Source organism: Calypte anna, chromosome 28 (genome assembly GCF_003957555.1).
Source record: "Calypte anna isolate BGI_N300 chromosome 28, bCalAnn1_v1.p, whole genome shotgun sequence".
Classification (NCBI taxonomy): domain Eukaryota; kingdom Metazoa; phylum Chordata; class Aves; order Apodiformes; family Trochilidae; genus Calypte; species Calypte anna.
In genome coordinates, this window is record NC_044273.1 from 5,125,827 (window position 1) to 5,147,459 (window position 21,633).

Here is a 21,633-nt window from a genome sequence, read left to right on the forward strand (position 1 = left end):
ATTCTCCACTCCACGAGGAAGCCCCTGCCCTGCTGCAGGGGGGGGAGATGCTCCCCTCCCGCTGTGGGGTGGTTGGCAGCCCCAGAGCCGGGCTCATCTGCAGGCAGGAGTTCAGGGTGAAGCAGGAGGGGGTGATAACTGCAAAGTGAGGATGCTGGGGTCTGCTGGGCTCCCCCAAAATTCTCCTGGCTGCAGGAGTCGCTGGGGCGATACCAAAATGGGGCCTTTTCCCTGTGAGCAGCCGGCTCCCCGGTGCTGCTGGGGGCACAGCCCCTGCCTCTCCCTCCCTGCGCTCGGATCAGCTCCTGGGGGAGCTTTCCCGACTTCTTTCCCTGCCTTAAGAGGCGGAGGAGGGAGGGGGGGGGGGGGGGGGGGGAAGAGAATAAGTTACATGACTCGGAGCTTCAGGAAAGGCAGCGCAGGGAGAAAGTGACCCAGACAGCCAAGAATCTGCTGGGCTGTTGTTTCTCATTCCTGCTCTGCGGCGCAGAGGGCTCGGGGAGAGAGAGAGGTTGTGTTACCGCCTGGCTGCTGGAGCTGGAAGCAGGGAGGCTCCGGAGGGGGGGGATGAGCAGGATGAGCTCATGCGAGGGAACCTTCTGGGCCGGCAGAAACGTTGATGCTGCAGTTCAGGGGTTTCTGCAACCGCAGCTGTTCCCGGCTCGCTCCGTGTGCCGGGGGCGATGGAGCCGCTGGGGAGGGGCTGGGCTGCAGGGCTCAGGGTGATTTACAGCCCCTGAAGGGAGAGCAGCACACGGGGACCTGCTGCTGAGGAGAGAGGGGACACCGGCGGTGCAGGGAGGAGGATGAAGCCCACCCTGCATGGGCCTGGGGGGCTGTGAGACCACCAGCCCCACTGCAGGGTGTTGCTGCACCCCCGGGGTGCTTGGCAGTGCCACAGGGTCCTTGTGGTGGGAGTGGGGGTGAGGAGGGGGCCGAGGGATGTGGAGAAGTTCCCATTTCCTCAGGTTCCCTGGGCTGGCTCACCTCAGTGTGGGTTTCATCCCTGTTCCTGGCAGTTTTTCCCCTACAAACCCTTCCTGCATCCCCAGCTCTGTCCTGCCAGGTCACTCGGTGTTCTCAGGGTGGAAGTGTGATTGTTGTGTCCTTGGGTGGCATCTCCTGACCTTAAGAACTCCCATGCTGCAAATACTCTTAGATGATGATTAATGGGAGCTTATATAACCGAGATGAGTCCTTCGTGCAGCTGGTAGGTTGACAGGAGTGAAGGTGGGAGAGAGCAGCACATCCCTGCTGCTGCCTCTTCCACACCAGAAGCTGTGCAGAGGGGCCGTGGCACGGAGGGAGGGCTGGGGGCTCTGCAGGAAGCGAGGCCTCTGCCAGATGTTCCTGAGGGCCCTAAAGGGGATCTGAAAACTGCAGCTACTGCAGAAGCACACGACAGGAGCTGCTGTGCTTCAGCCCTCCCCAGGCCTGGGGACAGGGCTAACAGGGGCTGAGCTGTGCTTGCCACAGGCCCCCCGGGATCGTGGCTGATCCAGGGCTGTCCCCACAGTGTTGGTGGCACAAGGTCTGAGCTGCCCTTGCAGCCAGGATGGCAAAACCAGCTGTGGCCCCAGAGCCAATTGCTTTGCAGCAGCCAACCATCCCCAGCGTGTGTCTGGGACCAGAGGCAGGGCTGGGGTACGTGGGCACTGTCTGGGCTGGTTTGGGGCAGGTGTTGATGGTGTGACAACAGAGGGGTTTGTTTTCTCTAATCTAGCTGAAAAGCACAGCCTCAGTGCCTGGTAAAACAGCTTCTTAGAGCCAAGCCAGTGACACGGTTGCCTTGGTTACCGTGTGCTATTTTCACCATTTCCCTCACCTCAGCTCGGGTGCACGGGTGTCCCCAGCCCTGGCTCTCCCCAAATCTCACTGGGGCTCCCTGGCACTGCTGCTTGGGGTCCTGCTGTGCCTCTTCCTTGGAGTGGTGACACCTCTCTGTCCCAGCTCCCATCCCAACGGAGATGGAGCATTGGAGAATCAGGGCCCTGACGGACGAGGAGGTCACTGATTGCAAGGTCAGAGGATGGGATGATGCCCAAGAAAGAGAGGACTGGGAATGGCAGAGGCTGAGCTCCCACCGGGGGGATTGGGTGGATTGGTGTTTCCTCATTTCCTAATCCTCAGGTCTGGGTAACCCCACGCTGCTGTAACCTTGCAGCAGGATGTGCCAGCCCAGATTCCCTGTGGGGTTTTTTGCACTCCTGGCTGTGGATCTGTTCCTTCTGCTCGCCGTGGCTTTGTCCTACAACTTGGTAAATCCTGGTGGCAGCAACTCACAGAGGAAAATGCAGCAGCAGCCATGGCAACGCCGGGATTGCGTCACGGCTTCTTTATTTATTTTTTATTTTTTTTTCTCCTCCAAACTGCAAAGCTGGATAAGCAACTCCCTCAGGGGAAGTAGTAAGAGAGAACAGGATAATTTTTTTTTTCCTGTGGGCTTTGGGATTGCCAGTTCCCAGATTCAGAACTGCCCTGGTGCTTCACTCCTTTCTGTGTGCAAGGTATGGGGGGCACTGACTGCCCCCCCCGTGTGGGCTGACCTTGCAGGGAGCTGGGGACGGAGCAGGAGGTTTGGTGAGGGAGGGGATGGGAGCCCTGCTTTGGTCTGGCCTCACATTCCTTCTTTCCCTGTAATCCCAGCAAAGCCAAAAGCACTGGAGGCAGCTCCTGTGCCGGGGTGGTTGGTGCTGGCAGTCTCTGCTGTGTGGCCCTGCCACCCCCTGGCTGTGCCTCTGCTGCTGTGTGTGCAGGGAGGGGGGTCCTGGGGGCTTGGGGAGGAACGTGAGGACAGGGGATGCTGGTGACCTGGATGGTTTTGTTCCCTCTCTGCTCCTGCCGTGCACCACCCGAGAGCAGACCATAGAATCATAGAATTGGCTGGGTTGGAAGGGACCTCAGAGATCATCGAGTCCAACCCTTGAACCACCGCTAGACCATGGCACTGAGTAAGACAACCAAGTCCCTGTGCCCCCCATCTGCTGTCCCCATGCTTTGTTCCACCCTGCTCTTCCCCACCCTTCCCAGGGGTTCCTCTCCCCACCCCTGCCCGAGGCAGCAGCAGCAGCACCCAGAGGAGCACCACGGGGTTGCTCTGGGCTTTGGAAACCTCATCAGAGTGGAGCCCGGGGTGGACGCCTCAGCTCCCAGCTCGGGATCCTGAGCGGGTGCCAGGGCTGCTGAGCAGGTTGGGGCTGAGCTCTGTGTGCTGAGCAGCTCTGCCCATGGCTCCAGGCAATGCTGAGCTGCTCTGTGCTGTGGAAAAGGGCCATGGGAACGGGGGACTGGGAAAAAAAGTCCCTACAAACACAGTGGGGAACTGCCCCACACCCAAAGGAACCCAGGGGGCTGCAGGAATGCACCCGAGGCAAAAGGCAAGAGAAGGGATTGTGTGGCTCTGGGATGAGGGGCAGGTGTGCAGCACATCTGGGACATCTTGGAGCTCCCCAAAAGTGTAGGGATGTGGCAGAACTGCTGGACAGGGGACTGTGTCAGGAAATCAGTATGTTCATTTATATGCTGTTTGGTACAGTGACTTTTGCAACCTCAAACAAATGGGTGAGACAAACATCTGTCAGGTGTGAGGCTGCTGGATCCAACAGGGAAGCTGATCCCCGGGATCCCTTGAGCCTTGTGTGATTTACACACGTATGGAGACAGAGGCTGGGGGCCTGCACAGTTCAAGCCCTTCATTTGCAGGCTCGGACGAAGCTTTCACCATATTAGGTCAGTGCAGGCACAGCCCCCGCTCACAGACAGCTCCAGGTGATGGAGTGCGCTTGAGCCAGAGAAAACAACCCAGGATGTTTGGCTCCCGAGCTCTGCAGGGGTGTTGGGGCGCCCGGCCCGCCGCAGGGATGGTGCAAAGTTAACTCTGTGTGCTCCCTCCTGGGTGCTCCGGGGCCCTCCCAGCCCAGGGCTGCGGGAAGAGTTTGCTCAAGTGACACCAATCAGGCTCGCTGTGTTTCACTCCTTAATTAAACTGTCCTGGCAGCTTGTGAAATCTGCCGGGGGAGGTGACCTGCTGGGCTGCTCCTCAGTGCTGCTTCCAGCCGTGGGATGCGTGGGGATGGAGCCCCCCTGGTGGGGCAGGGTGTGGGCAGTGGGCACCCAGCAGTGTGGAGGCTGAGCCCGTGTCTGGTGCCCTGGATCGGGGAGGAACAGAGAGATCTGGGGCACACAGAACCTCCTGAGAGCTGCAGAACTGGGACAGGAGCAGAGGCAGCACGGGCTCTCACCACCCTGTTCCCCAAAGGCACCAACAGGCACCCGAGTGAGACCAAAATCACACGTTTTGGGGGGCAAACCCAAGCAGAGCTCAATGTCACAGTAGCTGTCACTGGTCCTTTCATCCTGCTGGGACTAAACCCCCCGATGCAGCCCAGGCAGGTTAACAGCCCGAGCTGGCTTTGCATGAGGAGTTAAAAAAAGCAATGAAATTGGTGATTTTGTAGCGTGGAGGGACTGGGGATGGGAACAGGGGCTGGTGGTGCAGTGCTGCTCCTCCCCTCCAGCATCCCGGGCTGGCTGTCCGGGCTGTCACTCAGACACTCCGTGTGTCACTCCGTGTGTCACTCGTGTGTCAAGGTCACTTTCTCCACCCGCATCAGGGTCCTGAGGTGCTCACGTGAAGCTGTCCCTAATTTAATGAAAATGCTGTGCTGGGGAGGTGGCAGCTCAGGGCTGGGCTCTCAGTTTCCCCCCCTGAAGGGCAAAAATCGATTTGCAGTCCCTGAGGGCAGAGAAGGCTCCTCAGGCCCACACAGCCCCTGTGTGTGGAAAACGAGGCAGAATTCAGAAATAACCCTGGTTTCTTCAATAATGCAAAGCCAGAGTTTAAAATTAAAAATACCCTTCTCAAATTAAGAAACAGGCTTTGGGGTGGTTTTTTTTTTTTTTGGTTTTTTTGTCTCCATAAAGTGTTGTGTGACTATCCAGTTTCATCCTGCTTTTAACCATTGCTCTGACACTTCCCTAGTGCTGAACCTCCTCTCCTAGCACTGCAAAGTGGATCAGCTTATTATTACTTTGACAGTTCACTGCTGTTCATTTGCTCCCAGGACTGGAAAGTTAGGTTTTTTTCGTGGTTTTGCCAGGAAGAAAATAATAATAATGTCACTATATTGGTGCCTCAGTGATACTGAGGTGTTTTGCATGCTTGACAAAGCCTCCCATGGTGTCCTGGTAACAAAACACCTATTTCTGTGTGTAAACCAGCTGAGCTTGGGGCAGAGTGCAGTATCCAGATGCCTCGATTTCGTAACTTGTATACAAAACAACCCTTTTCCTGCAGATCCCAAAAAGTCTAACAACAGCTCAGAGAGGAAAAGCCCAGTTTCCTTACTCTGGGAATGGGCACTTGATGCTTTTAACAGCACAGTACTGGCCAGGAGACTTCTTTGCATTTCACTGTGGTTTCTTTTTCCTCCCTGTCAGCTCTGGTTTAGGAAATTAACCCCATTCTCTGCGAAGGAACAGCCATGATTTCTGTAACTCCAGGTTATTATTCTGTGGAACCCTGGCCGGGAGGGCTCTGAGCCCCAATGCTGGGAGCTGCAAAGGGAATTGCTGTGTCCTTCTCCTGGGCAGAGCTGATGTGTCCTGGTGGCGACAGACGAGGTGACCTCCAGGGGTTTGTCCTCCTGCCCTTCCTCTCCAGCTCTCCTCTGTGTTGTTTTCCTCCCGTGTGCCTCTTCCTCACAGATGTTTTAAAATACCGTGCAGAGTTCACAGGATTATAGTTACTGTAAGGGAAAAAAAGTTATTTGCAGGGCTTCCTAAACCTTGTTTGTCAGTTCCCTCTTTCAGTAAGGGAGTTTTTAACGCTGAAGACGTACTAGAAAAACCCCAGGATGGGCTCTGAACTATTTCAGCAAAACCAGGCTAACTCCTTTTATTAGTACTTTTTAAACAAAACCATTTATGCTCTGAAACCAGTGAGTGGGCTGCTTTTTACCGAGCGTGGGGACAGCAGCAGAATGCTTCAGAGGAGGTTGCAGGGATTACCCATCCACAGGGACAGGGAGGGCAGAATGGCTGCGATCCCTGCGGGACAGGGACAGCGGGCTGCGCGTTTGCTGGGGGTGATGAAGAGGTGACCTTGGGCCTGTCACGGACGAGGGGAACCTACCGCCAGGCAGCCAGGCTCTAGCAGCGAGTGCGAGCGCCCAGGCCTGAGGAGAGGTGGGGACTTCATCCCTGCTGTACCGGGCACAGGCCGCCCCTCGCCGCCTCCCGCAGAGGAGTGAAGAAGCGGCGGGGCCCTGAGGGGCAGGCGGGGCGGAGGAGCGGGCCTGCGTGACGCGGAAGGGCGGCCTAGGAGCAGCGGGGAAGCCGGGAGCGGAGCCGGCGGCGGTCAGCGCTCGCCGCCCAAGATGGCGGCGTCCCCTCAGGCGTCCCCTTTGTCTGCAGCCGCCGCCGCAGTGCCGAGTAGGGCGCGAAACTGGGGCAGCCAGGCCACGCCCCCTGAGCGCACGGCCCGCCAGGAGAGGCGGGGCCCGGGGGGGGGGGGATCCGTCCCAGCCAATCAGCTGCCTCCACTTCCTTCCTTCTCACAGGGGCTCTCCCGGCCCGCGGCCCCCGCGCTCCCAACCAATCGGAGCCGCCCGCCTGGCCCCGCCCCCGCGCGGGGGGGGGAAATGCGGAGGTTTTGTTTTCCATTGCCCCGCCCCCCGCCCCCCGTGGGACTCATGAATATTAATCAGCTCCCTCCCAATCAGGGGCGGCGGCGGCGGCACCGCTTTGGTGGCGTCTGCAGCCCCGCCTTGCAGCGGGGGGTTCATCGGAATATTCATGAGGTGGGCGGGGACAAGCGCGGGCGTTTATAAGCCGCCGCCCCGCCAGCCGTAGCGTACATCGCTCCGAAGCTTTGAAGTGGTGTGTGGACCCCCGCACCTCCAGGGCACCGGTAAGGCGCCTTCGGCGGGGGGCGGGCTGCGGCCGGACTGGGCCGGGGGGGGTTCGAAGAGACAGAGATAAAGAAAACGAGTCGTAGAAACCATAGGGCTGACTCCCCGGTGGAGAAGTAGGGGATAGGACACCATGCCGAAGCGGCACGCGTGTCTGCCGCGGCTGCGGGGAGCCGAGCGGAGCTGTCCCGGCGCTTTGCCGTGGGGGTAGGGGGAAAGGGTGAGGAGAGGAGCGGAATGCGCCCTCGGAAACAAAATGGCGACGGGCCCGGACCGTGCAAAATGGCGGCGGGCGGGAGGGCGGGGCTGCGCCTGCGCGGAACGGGCGGGCTGCGGGGGCGGGGCGCGCATGCGCGGTGAGCACCGGGTGTGTGTGTGGGGGGGGGGGGGGGAACCGAGTGTGGACCCTGAGACCTCCCCTGAGAAGGGTCCGGAGTGAAGGTCTGGGTCACGGAACCGGGCCGGGGGTACTGCTGGGGGCGGGTCAGCCGGTCTGGGAATGCTCGGGGTGTTTGTTTTTAACAAATAAATGAAAACCAAACCCAACTTGGCTTCGCAGGTCAGGATGGCATCGGATGAGGGAAAGCTCTTTGTCGGTGGGCTGAGTTTTGACACCAACGAGCAGTCACTGGAACAGGTGTTCTCTAAATATGGACAGATCTCGGAAGGTAAAGCTGCAGGGCTGGGCTGGGCCGAGGTTCATCAAGTCACTCGATGGTACAAGTGCTGATGTGGCTTTTTTTTTGTTATTATTTTTTTCCTGCTTTATAGTTGTTGTGGTGAAAGACAGAGAGACACAGAGATCCAGAGGGTTTGGCTTTGTAACTTTTGAAAATATAGATGATGCTAAAGATGCTATGATGGCCATGAATGGAAAGGTAAGGAGCAGCTTTTTTGATTGCTTTGAGGTGTAGTGAGAGGTTTGGAAGTGGCATTTCAGTGCCAAGTAGAAAGCCAGATAAATGCTAGTGTCTTAGAGCAAAGAAACTGTAATTAATACAGACTGTAACTGCTGTTCTCTAAAGTGCATTTCTGAAATGAGTTTCCCCATAAACCCTGAATGCACTGACACCAAGTTCTGCTCATTGCTTAGCTGGAAATGAAGGTGTCTAATTAACTCACTGTCCATGTGCTTTGGTGTTTGGTTGTGATAATACCCAGTTGGCTTAATTCCTGTTGGTTTGTTAGTCTGTAGATGGACGTCAGATCAGAGTTGACCAGGCTGGAAAATCCTCAGAGAACAGATCCCGTGGGTACAGAGGGGGCTCCTCGGGGGGCAGAGGCTTCTTCCGTGGGGGCAGAGGTCGGGGCCGTGGCTTCTCCAGAGGTGAGAAACCTGTGTGATTGGTTTGCAGCCCCTCAAGTGCTCATGGTGATGGTCAGAATGCTTTAAAAAACTAAAGATCTGGTGTCTGTTCAAGGAGGTGGAGACAGAGGGTATGGTGGGAGCAGATTTGATTCCAGAAGTGGAGGATACAATGGCTCCAGAGACTACTATAATAGCAGGTAAAGTCATCCTGCCTGCTCTTACAGGGCCTTGAGGCCTTTTGCCTCTTTGACCCAGAAGGTCAGCAGATAAATTTGAACAAATCTAAAGCAGGGGATTGTTGTTCTTCCCAACAGGAGTCAAGGTGGCTATGGGGACAGGTCTTCAGGAGGGTCCTACAGAGACAGCTATGACAGTTACGGTAAGTGCTGCTTCAAACGGGAAGGCTGAGTATCAACACTGTAGGAACTCTCTTAAAAAAAAAAAAACACCTTCTGACCCTGTGCTGGAGTCTGGAAAGACTGTAAGGCTCAGTTGGACTGTACCACTGTTGCTGTTCTTGCCCCTAAGAACCAATCTGCCAGGCTTTTGGACGTGGTTGTGCCGGTTTTAAAACGTTTCTAATTTGTAATGCATGTGTAGGAGTTGCTTGGATCTTAAGGCAAAGCAAGTTTTTAAAAAAAAAAAACAAAACCAAAAATAAGTTCCTCCAGCTTGAGGCTAAGACCAAACTCAGATGCCCTAACAGAAATCTAATCAAGGGTGGGGGAGTTCTCTTACGGTGTAGCTAGCACTAGCTTCTGAAATAATGCAAGGGACTAAAATGCTGGAACTTGTCTATGCTTCAGTGCCTTTACAATTGTGCCTGCTTCTTGTCCTCAGCTACACACAACGAGTAAAAATCCTTCCTGACTCAAGATCGTCCTTCCAATGGCTGTATTTATAAAGATTTTTGGAGCTTCGCTGAAATGGTTATTGTGTAGTACATCTACTTGTATTTCCACTTTTGTAGTAATATCAGTTCTAATCTTGTCAAACACAGCCTGACAGCTTCTGAGACAATACGGTCAGATTAGACTTTTCTTTAAGAAAGCTCTCAAGCTTTCAAGTGTTTTTAATCTTCTTTTTGAAAGCACTTCAGATTTTATTTTATCCTCCAGGATGAGCCAAGCTGGTTTTTTTTTTTTGTTGTTGTTGTTGGTTTGTTTTTTAAAGTTGTGAAGTTGGGGCCCCAATTCAGTTTCTTTTGAGATAGAAAGGACCTTTTAATTCAATGTTCACTGGAAGCTGAACAAGCTGTGGACTTTTTTTTTTTTTTTTTTAAGTGCATTACCTTCGTCTTTTGTAACATTCCTTTAGTGTAGCAAGGTAGGAATGCAGCCTGGGTACAGATTGGAAGGCAAACCACCTTGATATATCTAAAGAGAACTTGCTTGTATGTTCAACCTGCATATAACGGTATTTTTACTGTTGTAATGATGTAAAATACCCAGAAAATAGACTTGCAAACTTACCATAAAAGAGGTTCTTGAAAATGTTTATTTATATTGTCCTTTTTTACTGGAAGAAAATGCATATTCCATTGATATTGTATTTGAAGTGGTAAAGGATTCTTGTATACAGTTTTCTTTGGCTTTACGAAGCCTATTAAAAGACCGTCTGAAATGAACTCTGCTCCTGACATTTACATTTCATTGCACAACACAACCCTGGAAGATGGAAGAACAGCCTGAGTGAGAAGGGATGCCAGAGAAGACTGTAGTGCTAGTGTGAGATGAATTGTAAACCAGATTAATTGGCCAGCTGCTAGAATTGAATCTCCAGTCGGTCTTGACGTGTGAATCTGTCAACATGCTTTATGTAAGAACAGCCAAACTTGTCTAGAGGCAGAGGACAAAGCAACCAGGATGTTGTAGTACTCAAAAAGCTGAAAAGCCAGAAGTGGAGGGAATGCTGCTGCTAGGTAGGATAATTGATGTTTCCTGCAAATAACTGCAATTACATTGCAAAGCTGCTGTGGTGAGGAATCAGTGTGCTTTAGTACCTGGAGTAGTTACTGGCTTGCCAGGGGTGTGAATGGCAGGTAAATTGTGATTAGCTAGCTTTGTCATTGCCTTACAAGTTCTAAGAATTCTTTGCTAGCATATGGAAACTGCAGTGTCCTTGGAGAAAAGAAGTGTTGTGCCTCCAACAGAAACCTCTGAGACGAAAGCTGCTCTCTTGGCTAGTTCATATGTGGAAATAGTCCTGTAATTCGAGGTAACTCCTTTTGCTCATGTCCGCATCCTTCCTCTTGTTGAGAGCTCATTTGAAAGTCTTAATGTACCTGTGAAATATTCCTTTTGACAATTTTGGTCAACTGGTGGAAAAAAATTGTAACCCATGCCGTATGCAACCTTTGGCTTGTGGCACAACTTGAGTTCCACAGATCAGAGTTGGGCATGCAGTCATGTCTTGCTAGTAGGTATGGAAGCAAGATGGGAAAAGAATTCCCTGACTTGATATGTGTTCATCTATTGAGAATCTTCCTAGACTTCATTAAGTTGCTCACTTTTAATTGTAGCTTTCTTTGCCATCCTACTTGTTGCCATTAACTTTTTCCCATAGCCCACACTTCCTAAGCAGCCATGTCAAAGTGGTTAAACTCTCTGCTTAGGGATCAAATGATACCTTGGCTGGCGTTTCAAAGGCATCAGCCAGCCCTGGAACAGTTTTCCCAGACTGTGCTTCTGTGATGTGATGGGTTCAGAGAATGGCTTGTGAAACCCTGTATCTGATGTGACTTGTCTCGGGGGGGGAGGTGGGTGGCAAAGGTGAAAAGCTCTTGTTTGATATTTTTATTAATGCCTCTGTGCTTTGGCAGGCTGAAGAGGAGACCTCACACAGAAGCTGAGCAGGGATCCTGAGGAAGGGGAGTGTTGATTCCAAAGAGGAAGGACCAAGGCATGAGTTTGCCAGCCAGGTAATGTCTCTGCCCCTCATCCCTGAGCCACAGTGTTTGGCTCTGTTACAGCACCAGTCTGTAAGGGGGAAACTGGGGCAGTAGTTGGGAAGAGAAATGGATTTTGCCTAAAGATTCACTCTGCATTTTATGTTCTTTCAGCAATGAGAAGACCCAAGAAGGACTGGAGTGGTGCAGAGGAAGAGCTGTGGGCAGTGGTGTTAATGGTTTTATAGAGGTTGATTGAATTCAGTCAGCTGAGCTAGAATAAAATACTGGAATGTGGAAAAAAAGTCATCTCTGAAGTACTGGTGTTTTTTGGGGAGAAACTCGAGAATATCTGGTTGTGGCCAAGTGACCTGGTGTATAGCCCAGTTAAAAGTTAGATTAAAAGCATGCTGTTAAACTGGGGAGCTGAACAAGAGGGTAAATTGTCCCTTTGAGGGCAAGTTTCAAGAAATCTGTGTCTTGTCAGCTTGCAATTAGTGGTAGTGAAATAATTACTCCTGAAGGGAACTCTTGGTGAACTGGGACATAAACCAGGAGTTGGTGCAGAAAACCCTGCTGCTGCCAGCTGAAATGCAGACAAGTGCTGAAGTTTAATTTGCACTGAAATGCTAAAGCTTTTTTAAGCTTGAATAATGAATTATTTCCTTCCCCACATCAGAATGAAATTGTTTTGCTGCTCACAGACATCCTGCACGCTTCTGAAGTTACAGATGGAATGGGAGACTTTGCCTCTCCTCTGCTGATCTTTGTGTTGTGTGGCTGGCTCAGAGCTGCCCAGTTTACCACCTCAATCACCTGTAACACAAAAGCAAACTTTACAGTTTGGGTTTTAGGATCAGAAGTAAAAAAATAACTTTTATCTGAAAGTCACCACTTGGGTTTGAGCACATTTCCTGCTTTTTGTTGGGGGATTTTCTGATTTTCAGCTTTCAGTTGGAGTCTGCCATGGAGGTGAAGCTCTCAAGCCTCAACTGCTGAATTTAGGTGTGGGTTTTGTTTTTTCCTGCCCAGTTTTAAGTCCCATTTTCACACAAGTTCCCCTAGCCAGCCAGACATCCCTTTCCATCCTCCCAGTGCAGAGTAATCGCTGCATGCTGTGAGCTACAGAAAGTGCTGTTGGTTTGCTGGTGGGCTGCACTGGAACTCAATCCATGGCTCCACCTCACCCGTGTTTTTTCCACGCTGCTGGGGAGAGGGGAAGCAGCTTAAATTCCTCAATTTACACCGACCTGACCCTGCCACAAGGCTCTAAAATAAAAACGTTTATTAAAAGTGCTGGTTGGTGGCCCCTGAGGGCTTCCTACCATGATCCTGTACCATGACTAGCAAGCTTACTGTTAAATACCCTTTTTTTGTTGTCTGGTTGTGGGGTTTTTGTGGGGTTTTTATTGGGTTTTTTGGGTTGGTTTTTGCTGGTTTTGGTTTTTAATCTCACGGTGTTTAAAAAAAAAAAAAAAGTTGATGCAGTTCAGGGGTTTGTACCTGACTGTTCCTCGGTGTGAACGATTCTCCCTGCTAACAAAAAGTGATGTTTAAGCACAGGGCAGGAGTGAGAAACCTTTAAAACCATAAACGCAGTCGGGTGACTCTTGAATTCAACATGTAAACACTGCCACAGCCTTTCTCTGGGTGCCCTTCCTAAAGGGGCTGCTTGGATGCTTAAACGGGCAGAAATAAGTAAAAAAAATAAATTAAAAAGTCGTGTTTTTGAGGTGCTGTTTTAGCATCTGTAATGAGGGAGCTGCAGGGGCTGTCACAGCCTGGGGAAGGTGACATTGGGGGTGACCCATTTCCAGACAAAAAACTCGCATTTTCTTTAACTCTTGCGGCTGTTCAGCCCCTTCTTGGAGAGGAGATTTTTCAGGGGTGCTGAGAGACCCCCGGGGGTCAGCCCAGAAACGAGGATTTGGGGGAAAATGCTGAAAATGCCGAGTTCCCTCCTGGCTGGAAACTCCCAGCGGGGATGGGGAAGGGGCACGGAAACCCTGGGGAGGGGGGAAAGGTGGCATGAACCTGGGAATGAGAACCCCCCGGGGCAAACGGTGGCCACGAGGGACCCACCCGAGCCCTGCGTGGGAAGTGGCGGCCCCGCGGGGCCCGAGGCCGCGGTGAGGGGAGCCCCGAGGGGAAAATGGCGGCGACGAGGCCGGGAGCGTTCAGAGGAGGAGCTGGCGGCGCCGAGGGGCTCCTGGCAGCGCTGAGGGGCAGCGATGGCCCCGCCGGAGGGTTGGGATGGAGCGGGGGACACACGCACACCGCAGCCGCTGCCCCGAGAGGCGGAACGGGGGTGCCCGGAACCCGGCGGGCCCGGAACGCGGCGAGAGGCTCCGCCGGGCCCGGCCGGTGCCTGTGTGGCGCGGCACCGTCCCGCCGCCTTCCTGCGCCCGCCCCGCTCCCCCCCCGGTTCGGTTCGGTCCGGTCCGGCCATGCTGCTGCCGGGGCCGCTCTGCCGCCTCCTCCTCCTCCTCTTCCTCCTCCTCCTGCACGGCAGCCGGGCCGCTTCCTCCGCTCTTTCGGCCGCCCCGAGCCCGCTCAATGCTACAGAGGCGACGCGGGCGGCCGCGGGTAACGGGACTCGGCCGCATCCGCCGCCTCCATCGCGGCGGCCGCCGGGGTCGGTGCTGCCGGCGGGGCTGGGGCTGCCGGTGCTGAAGCGAGCGGTTTACGTGCTGAGCGCCCTCTCCGTGCTGGCCGCGCTTTATTTCCTCCTGCGAGCGTTCCGGTGAGTGTGGCCCGGCCCGGTTCGGTTCGGTTCTCCTCCAGGCCCTGCCCCGGTGTGAGCCCTCCCGCTCCGGGACCCTGTCCCGGTTTGTCCCGGTACCTCCCCGGGCCTTGGGGTTGTTCCTGGTTTGTGCCGTCCCTCTGGGAGACGCCGCTGTGCATCCAGGCTCCCGTTAATTACCTGAGCTCATTAACGGCACTAAAACGTCTCCCGGGCTGCCCAGGGCCCCGTCTCACCTTGCGCTGTCTGTGTCCCATCAGCCCTAGGTCAGAGGGACCCAGAAATGAGCGGAAAACTCGTTTCAGGTTGAAGAAACCTCAGCGGAGGAAGTACGGGCTGCTGGCCAGCCAGGAGGAGAACATGGAGCTGGCCTCGCTCGACAGCGACGAGGACACCGTCTTTGAGACCCGAAACCTCCGGCGGTGAGAGAGGGAGGGGGGATTCGTGCTGCTCTTTCCTCTCTTTCTTTCTCTTTTCCTGCCCAGGGCTCGGATCCTGGAAGCAGCTTTGGGTTACTGCCCCCCTCTCCTCTCTCCTTTCCTCCCCTTGCCCACCCGAGGGTCCTGGTTCGTGTTGTCTCCTCTGAGCCCTCCCAGCAAAACAAAACCTGCAGTTGTTTTGGTTTTTAGCTTGGGAATTGTCCCCGAGTCACCTGGCAGCCAGACCTCAGGGTCCCCTTTGTTCCTCCTTCCATCCCAGGGGTCACACAAATGGCATTTTCCTGGCAGATGGGGTTTTTAAGCCTGGGTGTGACTTGCTGCCTGGCTCCCAGCTCCCCCAGCTGCTTTTTGGGCTGGTTTTGAGGCTGTACATGCTCACTCTGAACCTGGCTGTTTCTTCTCTTCCAGGTGATTTGGGACCAGTGGCACCGACTGCACAGGGCTGACCAAGGGGGTCCAAACCCAGTGGAATCACCAGTGCTCCAGTTTTACTTTTTATATTTGCTTATAATTACTATTAATTAACAGTGCAGACACTTCCATAGCTGGGGCAGGGGAAGAGGGGACTGAAACTTGTTTTCTTCACACACATTTCTGGGCAAGTGGTGCTGCACTGGGTGCTGAGCAGAAGGGGACTCCTGGGTGAATGGATGCTCCAGTTGAGATCTTGCTGCTCTGCACTCAGGTGTTGCCTGCTGGCCTTTAGAGGTGCCCAAGTCCCTCTCTGCTGGCACTTTAGGGCTCAGGCAAGTGAGTTCCTTTTGCAGGCTGATCCTCTTTCCTTGGTGCAGGTTCAGGGTACTTTAGGAAGTGTCTCTGCAGTGATGGTGGGAGCTGGGAGGGCTCTTGTCTGTTACACTTGGGGTGTTTGTGTGAGATCAGGCAGGGAATGGCTTTGGGAGTCAGGTGAAAGCATCATTTTTCTTGTAGTTGCAGGGTCAGCAGTTTCCACGTGGTAATTCAGGGGTTTACAGGGCCAAGAGATGTTTCCAGAGCTGCCCCTCAGCCCAGAGGAGCAAAGAGCAATCAGTTGTGTCCCCTTCAGCCTCTGCTGCCCCCCTCCAGGGCTCTGCTCACCAGAGGAACCTGGGGGGGCTGCCAAGCTGCTGCTTCTGTCTGAGATCAGCTGAGGAGGAGACAGAGGGCTGTGGCTTGAGTTAGAGAACCCCAGGTGGGTGATGAAGGAGCTGCCTGAACATCTGATGAGTGGAAAGGGAGGAGACAACCCCCCTGAACCCAGAAAGCCCTGGAGTTTCTCTCCTCTTGCTGGCACTCAGGCTGTGTCCCACTGCCAGCCCAGCAGACTGGGACGTTTCTTCTGTTATTTGGGTTTGTTATTTGGGTTCTTCTTGTGTAGGGCCAAGTGTGGCCGTGTTTAGGAAGTCCTTGCTAGGTGTATCTGCTGCTAAAACCCTGAGAACTGCTTGCAAAGTGCTCCTGTTTGCTGCAGCTTCGGGGAGGGGCTGACCTGTGTCCTGAAGTTCCTCCTCCACCCAAAACTGGTCGTGCCTTTGTTAGGAGAGCCCTAGGGAGGGACCTGCAAGCCAGGGAGCTCCCTGCCTGACCTGGCTTTGGAGATGAAGATCAGGAATGGTTTTGGGGGTGGTGTCCCCTTTCTTTTGGGTAGCAAATCCTCTGGAGGTGAGGGGACAAAACTGACACCAAAAAGCAGAAGGGGGGTAACCTTATCACAGGGGGAGGACAAGTGGTTCTGCTGGGAGCTGGGGGGGGTCTGGCTGCTGCTCTGCACCCCCCAGGATTGGGTGGGGGAGGAAGTGTGGTCCTGGTGCTCACCCACCCAGGGGGCAGTGGGTGAGGATTCCTGGAGAAATGTCACCCAGGTGCTGGCAGCTCTGCCTTGCTGCACACCTGCAGAAGATTTTTAAGTCTATCTATGTATTTTTAGTAATGCTGTGGTGTGAGCACAGCACTTGGTTGTGCCCTAATTTCATATCATTTGTAGCCCTTCATCCCTCTGTCAGGAACTTGCTGCTTGTTTGGCTGATGCAGAGATGAAAGCCTTGGCTGCATCCTCTGTGAGGAGAGCAGGGATGGCTGAGCCTGAGCACTGCTGCCCCTTGGCTGATCAGAGAGCTGGATTGTTGGATTTGTGGTGGTGCTTCTGCCTTGATCCCAGGCAGCTGGCAGCTCTGTGCACGTGCTGACAACTTCTTCTGGCTCTTCAGCTCCCTCTGCAAAGTTTTTCCTTGCCTGACAGTATTTCAGCTCAGTCTGTGCCCTGGCTCAGCCTTGTGACTGACACATTCCTTGGCCTTTCCTGATCTGAGGTGATTAACTTGATGGTTCTTTGGGCTCTGCTTCTCCTTGGGCAGATGGGCTTTGCAGTTTTGAAGTTTCCTGACCTTGCAGGAGCAGATGAGTTTTTAATGTCAAGGGCTGAATGGTTTTGATCAAAGAGAGGACCTCAAGCTGCAGGTCCTGCCATGAGAATCATTTGGATAGAATTTGATTTTGCTGCAATAAGGTGTTTGGAATTTGAGCAGGGAAAGGTGTGGAGGGATACAGGCAGATGTGGAATGAGGTCCCTGTTCTGTGCTGTGTAGGCAAATGGTAATTAAGTCAGAGGCCCTGGAGGGGGTGGTGCCAGCTCAGTATCTCTGCACCTTGTACTTGTTTTCAGAGCCCTTCTGGCTGTCTTGAGAGGAGTGATTTTCACCACCTGGAGAATACCAAGGTGGTTGTGGGGCTGCAGTGTGGCATTGCTGCCACTTTGATTCTCCTTTGGCTGGAGACAGCTCTGAGCTGCAGTCAGGCAGTGACCCTCTGTGACTTGCTCCTTTTTCCCCTGAAGCATCCTGCACCTTGGCAGTCTGGATTTGCTCTTCACAGGCACAGAGGTGACATCTCTGCTCCCTTCTTGAGGCAGTGTTGAAGGCATCTCCTGAACAGGGAGGAAGAAGGGGCTGGTTACAGATGGGAGCCTCCTTCCAGAACAGATCCATTGCTCTGCACTGCACTTGCTGCTCTCCTTTTTTCCTGGCAGGATGAATCAGAGGTGTCACAGTGGGACAGATCACCCAAGGGCAATCAGCACAGGGCCAGGGCAGCTTCTCCTGGGGAGCAGCTCTCAGTGGCTTGCACTGCATTTCCCAGTGAGACCAGTTAGGTCGTTGCTTCAGCTCCGGTTTTAGTCACTTGCTGTGCATTTGGTGCCCACGTGGATAGCCCAGGAGATTTGGCAGCAGGTAGAACTTGTCGTGGTTCTCAGAACAGATTTAAATGCAGAGATGCAAGCAGCCCCAGGTGTGCTCTGAGCAGCAGGGCTGTGCTGGGACTGCTTCCTGCTGCTGCTCAGGGCAGTGTCTGTGTGCCTGCTGCACTCTCCTCTCTCCGGGGTGACTCAGGGTGTTTGTGGGGGTGCAGGGTGATGGGGACCAAGTGTGGGGCAGTCACCAGCCTGTGTCACAAGTGGCTGACTGCCACAGAGTCTGCTCGAAACAACCACTGTGGTTGAAGCCAAAGCCTGATTTCACCACGTGGCAGCCTCTGTGATCATCTTGGAGGGCTGTGTCAGGTCCTCTGCTGTGGCTGCTGAGCTCCCAGGCAAATCAAGGGGGCCATGTGCTGGGGTTAATGGGCCTGACTGGGAGCCAGATGAGCATCAGCTCTGTTGTTAATAACATGCTTCTGTTGTGCTCCCTGTGTACATGTGGCTGAAGTGCTGGGGGATGGCCCTGTGGTCTGAGCAGATTGCCAAGAAGTCAATAAACCAGCACTCGAGTGCCTTGTGTTGTCTGTGCTCTCAGGAATGGAGGAGCTCATCTTTCACCCTCCTGCTTCAATCCTTGATTTATTTTTAAATAGCAACCAGTCCTGGATTGATTGATTGGTTTGCTTTCGTTTACAGCATTTCCCTCCCCCCCTCACCCCCTCCCTTGTATCCTGAAACAAGTGAAATAAAACATTCCACCTCCCCTGCTGCCTCTGTGCTTGCCCACCAGCACCCAGGGCTGTTCTCTGGGCTTGGGGCTGAGCCCATGGGTGATTTTCTGGAGCATTTCTGGGCTCAGCCACCCTGGGTGAGCATCACTGTGCTCTCTGCTCAGCAGCAGCCTTACACCCTCAAACCCTCCTCTGTCCCATCCACACTTCTCTCACAGGTTACTGCTCACCTTCACCCATCATCTCAGGGATTTTCTGAAGTCTCTCCCCTTTCCTTTCTCCCTCTTCTTACATTAATCCCTTTTATTTATTTATTTGTTTGTACAGAAGATGAACTGAAATCCCTGCCAGGGTGATCCCAGCCTCCCCACAGCAGAAGAGCCAAGTTGGTTTTACTTGTTTGGGAGTTGGGAAGGGGAAGCTGTCCCCTGGGAGGGACATCCTGGCTCCTTAGCACAAAGAATTAAAACCAGCACAACATTCAGGGCATTCCCTGGCACTCTCCCACCTGCTTCCCAGCCCAGGGAGGTTGTGCAGTGTGGATTGATGGCCCTGAAGGAACAAGAAGCCAAATTTCCCCTGTCCTGGCCGTGTCCCATGCACAGGGAGCAGATCCCACCCTGGAGCCCAGCCCAGAGGGGTTTGCTCTGTGTTTTAACCTGAGGATTGGTGGTGTTGTGTGGGAAGGGCAGGGGCAGGGAGCTGGCAGGAGAGCAGGGGAACCCTGTAGATGGCACTCACAGACCAAACATGCGGCTGGGGAGGGCACTGGCAGCACCTGGTGGAGCTGAAAATGGATCTAGATGCTTTTAAAAGGCAAAACTGCCCTGGAGCTGCTGCCTGTGAGCAGAGGGCCAGGGCCCTCTTAGGGGCTGGGGCTCTCGGCATCAGGGTGGGGGAGCAGCAGGGTTTGGGGTGGCTCTTTGGGAGGTTTTGCCCAGCTCTGGGTGGTTTTTTTGCTGCTTTTAACCTCTTGGTACTTGTCCCTGAAAGCTTTTTATGGTTCTGGGGCAGAGGATGTTTGAAGGTTCCCTGGTTTGACTGAGTTGAGCTGTCGGCTCCCTGCTCACCCAGGAGCTCCCTCCCTCTCTGCAGAGCTGTCTCGGGCTGGTCCAAGCTTGGCAGAACCCCCAGCAGGACCACAGCCCTGCCCAGAGTTTGTTCCCTTCTCTTCAAGTCCTGTTTCCCAGCCCGTGTGCCCCCAGCACTGTGCAGACCCAGCGTGCCTGGGGCAGGTGCTGTGCACAATTAATGGCAGTGGTAATGAACTTCTGCTGCCTCCCAGCCCTGGTCTGTGCTGGGAGCTGCCGGGGGGTGATGCAAACCAAGGGTTCCTTCAGTGTCAGGCTTTGGGGGCTGGGAGCACTGCTGGCCTTGGGGTCAGCTCAGCTGGGTTGTTCTCCACACCATTTCCTTGCCCCTGTTCCCCTCTTCAGAGCTTTGCCCTCTGCCAGGAGAGGCTCTTGCTGGGGAGGAGCTGGGATTCCAGTCACAAACACAAGCTGGCGGCATGGATCTGCCTTGAATTTGTTTTCAACTCGAGTTAAAGTGCTCCGGATGCTTCGGATGCAAATTTTGTGCCTTGCAAGGGCAGCGGGGGGGCTGTTTGCTGAGTGCTGGGAAGTTCTTCTACATCCTCAGCTTGTTTGCTGCTCCTGCAGCCTCTGACCCTCTGCTCCTTGGGCAACTTCTGCTGCCCCCCTTGTCCCCCCCCCCCGAGCACTCTGCTCCCTCTCTGGGCTCAGAGCTGCTTTTTGGATAAAGTTGGGGTTTTTGAAGGGGAGGGGGGGCTGACAGTCTGCAAGCTTTCTGGTCACTGTAGAAGGAGGTGGTCCAAGTCTCTCCAGCCACCTGGGGAGGGAGAACCAGAAACACAGGATTTCCCTGGGGGTAGAAGGGTTTTTCATTTGTGGATTTCTGGGCCCTTTGTCAAGGAGGCAGAGTCCTCTGAGCTGTAGGAGAAGGTGTGATTTATGTTGGTCCCTGGCTTTGGGACCACCACTGTCACCTTGAAGGCACCCAGGCCTTGGGTCTGTCCTGTGGAAGGGCAGAGCTGTGGGTTAAGCCTTGTGTTCTGGTTCCATCACTCTGTGCTTTTGGTTCCATGTTGGTAAATTAAGGAGAAAATGAGGAATTTTCTTCATCCTTGGCACAGTGCCCCGGGGTGGGCAAGCAGCTGGGTGGTGAGGAGGTGAGCAGAGTCACAGGAGGTGTCACAAGTGCTGTGGTCATTTTATTGCTGATGTGCTGGCTGAGCAGCCCTGGGGCTCCCAGAACTGCAGCCTCTGCTCCCTCCTGCACTCCCAGGTTGGTTCCTGTGTTTCCCTCCAGCCCCGAGGACTCTTGGCAGGGAGTGTCCAGGGGAGTTTTCCTCACCAGATCCTGCTCACAGGATGGGAGGCTCAGTCCTGCAGTGCTGGGTGGGTGCTGGAGCTGCTCTGCAATCCTGGTTCTGTTTATTGTGGAGCTGGAAATAGCTGAAATCCTGCTGGAGAGTCTCCTCTGATGTCTTCTCTGTTGCATTCAACAAAGCTCCTCTGCTCAACTAGCAGGATTCTTCTGGATAAAAAATTAGCTTTACTTAGTTGGCTTTTTGTCTAAATCCCTCTTCTGATCTCTGCATTCTTCCCTTACAGGATGGAAAGGTGAATGGAAGTGGCACTTCAGCCACAAAAGCCTTTCCTTTAGAAACGCTGGTTGTTTTTGTTTTAAAAAAAATGTAAAGGGGGCTTTGCAAGGGAGAATGGAGAAGTGGTTTCTTTTTAAGTTACTCTGGGGAATAAAAGTATAAAGCAAAGAAATGATCATAACTGTACTGGCAACGGATCTTTTTTTTTTTTTTCCATGTTCCAGAGCTAATTGAAGAAGGAATTCACGCAACAATTTTTGCAATCTAAGGATGAGTAAACATGAAAGGTGATGCTGTACTGCTCATGCATGCTAATGTCTGGCTGCACGCATGGCAGGGAGAAGATGTCCCTAAAATTAAATTTGAGATGAACATCTCAGATGTTACACTTCAGTGTTTTCTTCTTTACCTTCCCAGATCAAAGGCAGGAGCTGAAGCCCACGTCCAGGGGTACCTGGTGAGAGCCTGGAAACTCACTGCACCTGCAAGATGAAATTGTTAGAAAAGGGGACGTGGGGTCTGCTGCTTCTCCCTGGCTTCCTGTGGGGCTGCTTTTCCTCAGCAGTTTCTCACCACTTCAGAGAACCCCATCCCATGTAGAAGTGCTTGCAGACGATTAGCAAGGGCTTTAATTAACATCAGTTTCTGGGAAGTGGGTGAAGTCGGGGGGGGGAATGACTGAAATCTTCAAGGTCTGCACCCTCACTTCCAGTGCTGGCAAATCCAACTGGGCTGGCCCTGAGCTCCGTGTGAACACATCCTGGTGCCTCCTGGTTCCCCCGTGGGAAGCTTCTCCTGGGTTTGGAACCTT

At 53.6% G+C, this 21,633-nt stretch overlaps 2 protein-coding genes across 8 annotated transcripts; both read left to right on the forward strand.

Annotated features, from left to right (window-relative positions):
* Positions 1 to 6,811: 6,811 nt before the first annotated feature.
* CIRBP (cold inducible RNA binding protein) lies at positions 6,812 to 11,414 on the forward strand. 7 transcript variants are annotated; one of them, XR_003988626.1, is made up of 8 exons: positions 6,812 to 6,910; positions 7,471 to 7,579; positions 7,683 to 7,789; positions 8,100 to 8,238; positions 8,315 to 8,417; positions 8,532 to 8,599; positions 11,042 to 11,140; positions 11,282 to 11,414. XR_003988626.1 is itself a non-coding variant. In XM_030466341.1 (7 exons), exons 2-7 carry the CDS (start codon positions 7,477 to 7,479, stop codon positions 9,075 to 9,077), a joined length of 537 nt encoding a protein of 178 aa, XP_030322201.1. In that variant the 5' UTR covers positions 6,812 to 6,910; positions 7,471 to 7,476; the 3' UTR covers positions 9,078 to 9,847. The 7 variants fall into 7 exon arrangements, 3 of the variants coding, with proteins under 3 accessions (XP_030322201.1, XP_030322202.1, XP_030322203.1); XR_003988627.1 differs by having other exon boundaries at positions 8,535 to 8,599; XR_003988624.1 differs by having other exon boundaries at positions 8,535 to 11,140; positions 11,282 to 11,412.
* A 1,966-nt stretch (positions 11,415 to 13,380) lies between these two features.
* On the forward strand, positions 13,381 to 18,051 carry FAM174C (family with sequence similarity 174 member C). The gene is made up of 3 exons (XM_030466455.1): positions 13,381 to 13,850; positions 14,111 to 14,272; positions 14,699 to 18,051. Exons 1-3 carry the CDS (start codon positions 13,555 to 13,557, stop codon positions 14,700 to 14,702), a joined length of 462 nt encoding a protein of 153 aa, XP_030322315.1. The 5' UTR covers positions 13,381 to 13,554; the 3' UTR covers positions 14,703 to 18,051.
* Positions 18,052 to 21,633: the final 3,582 nt, after the last annotated feature.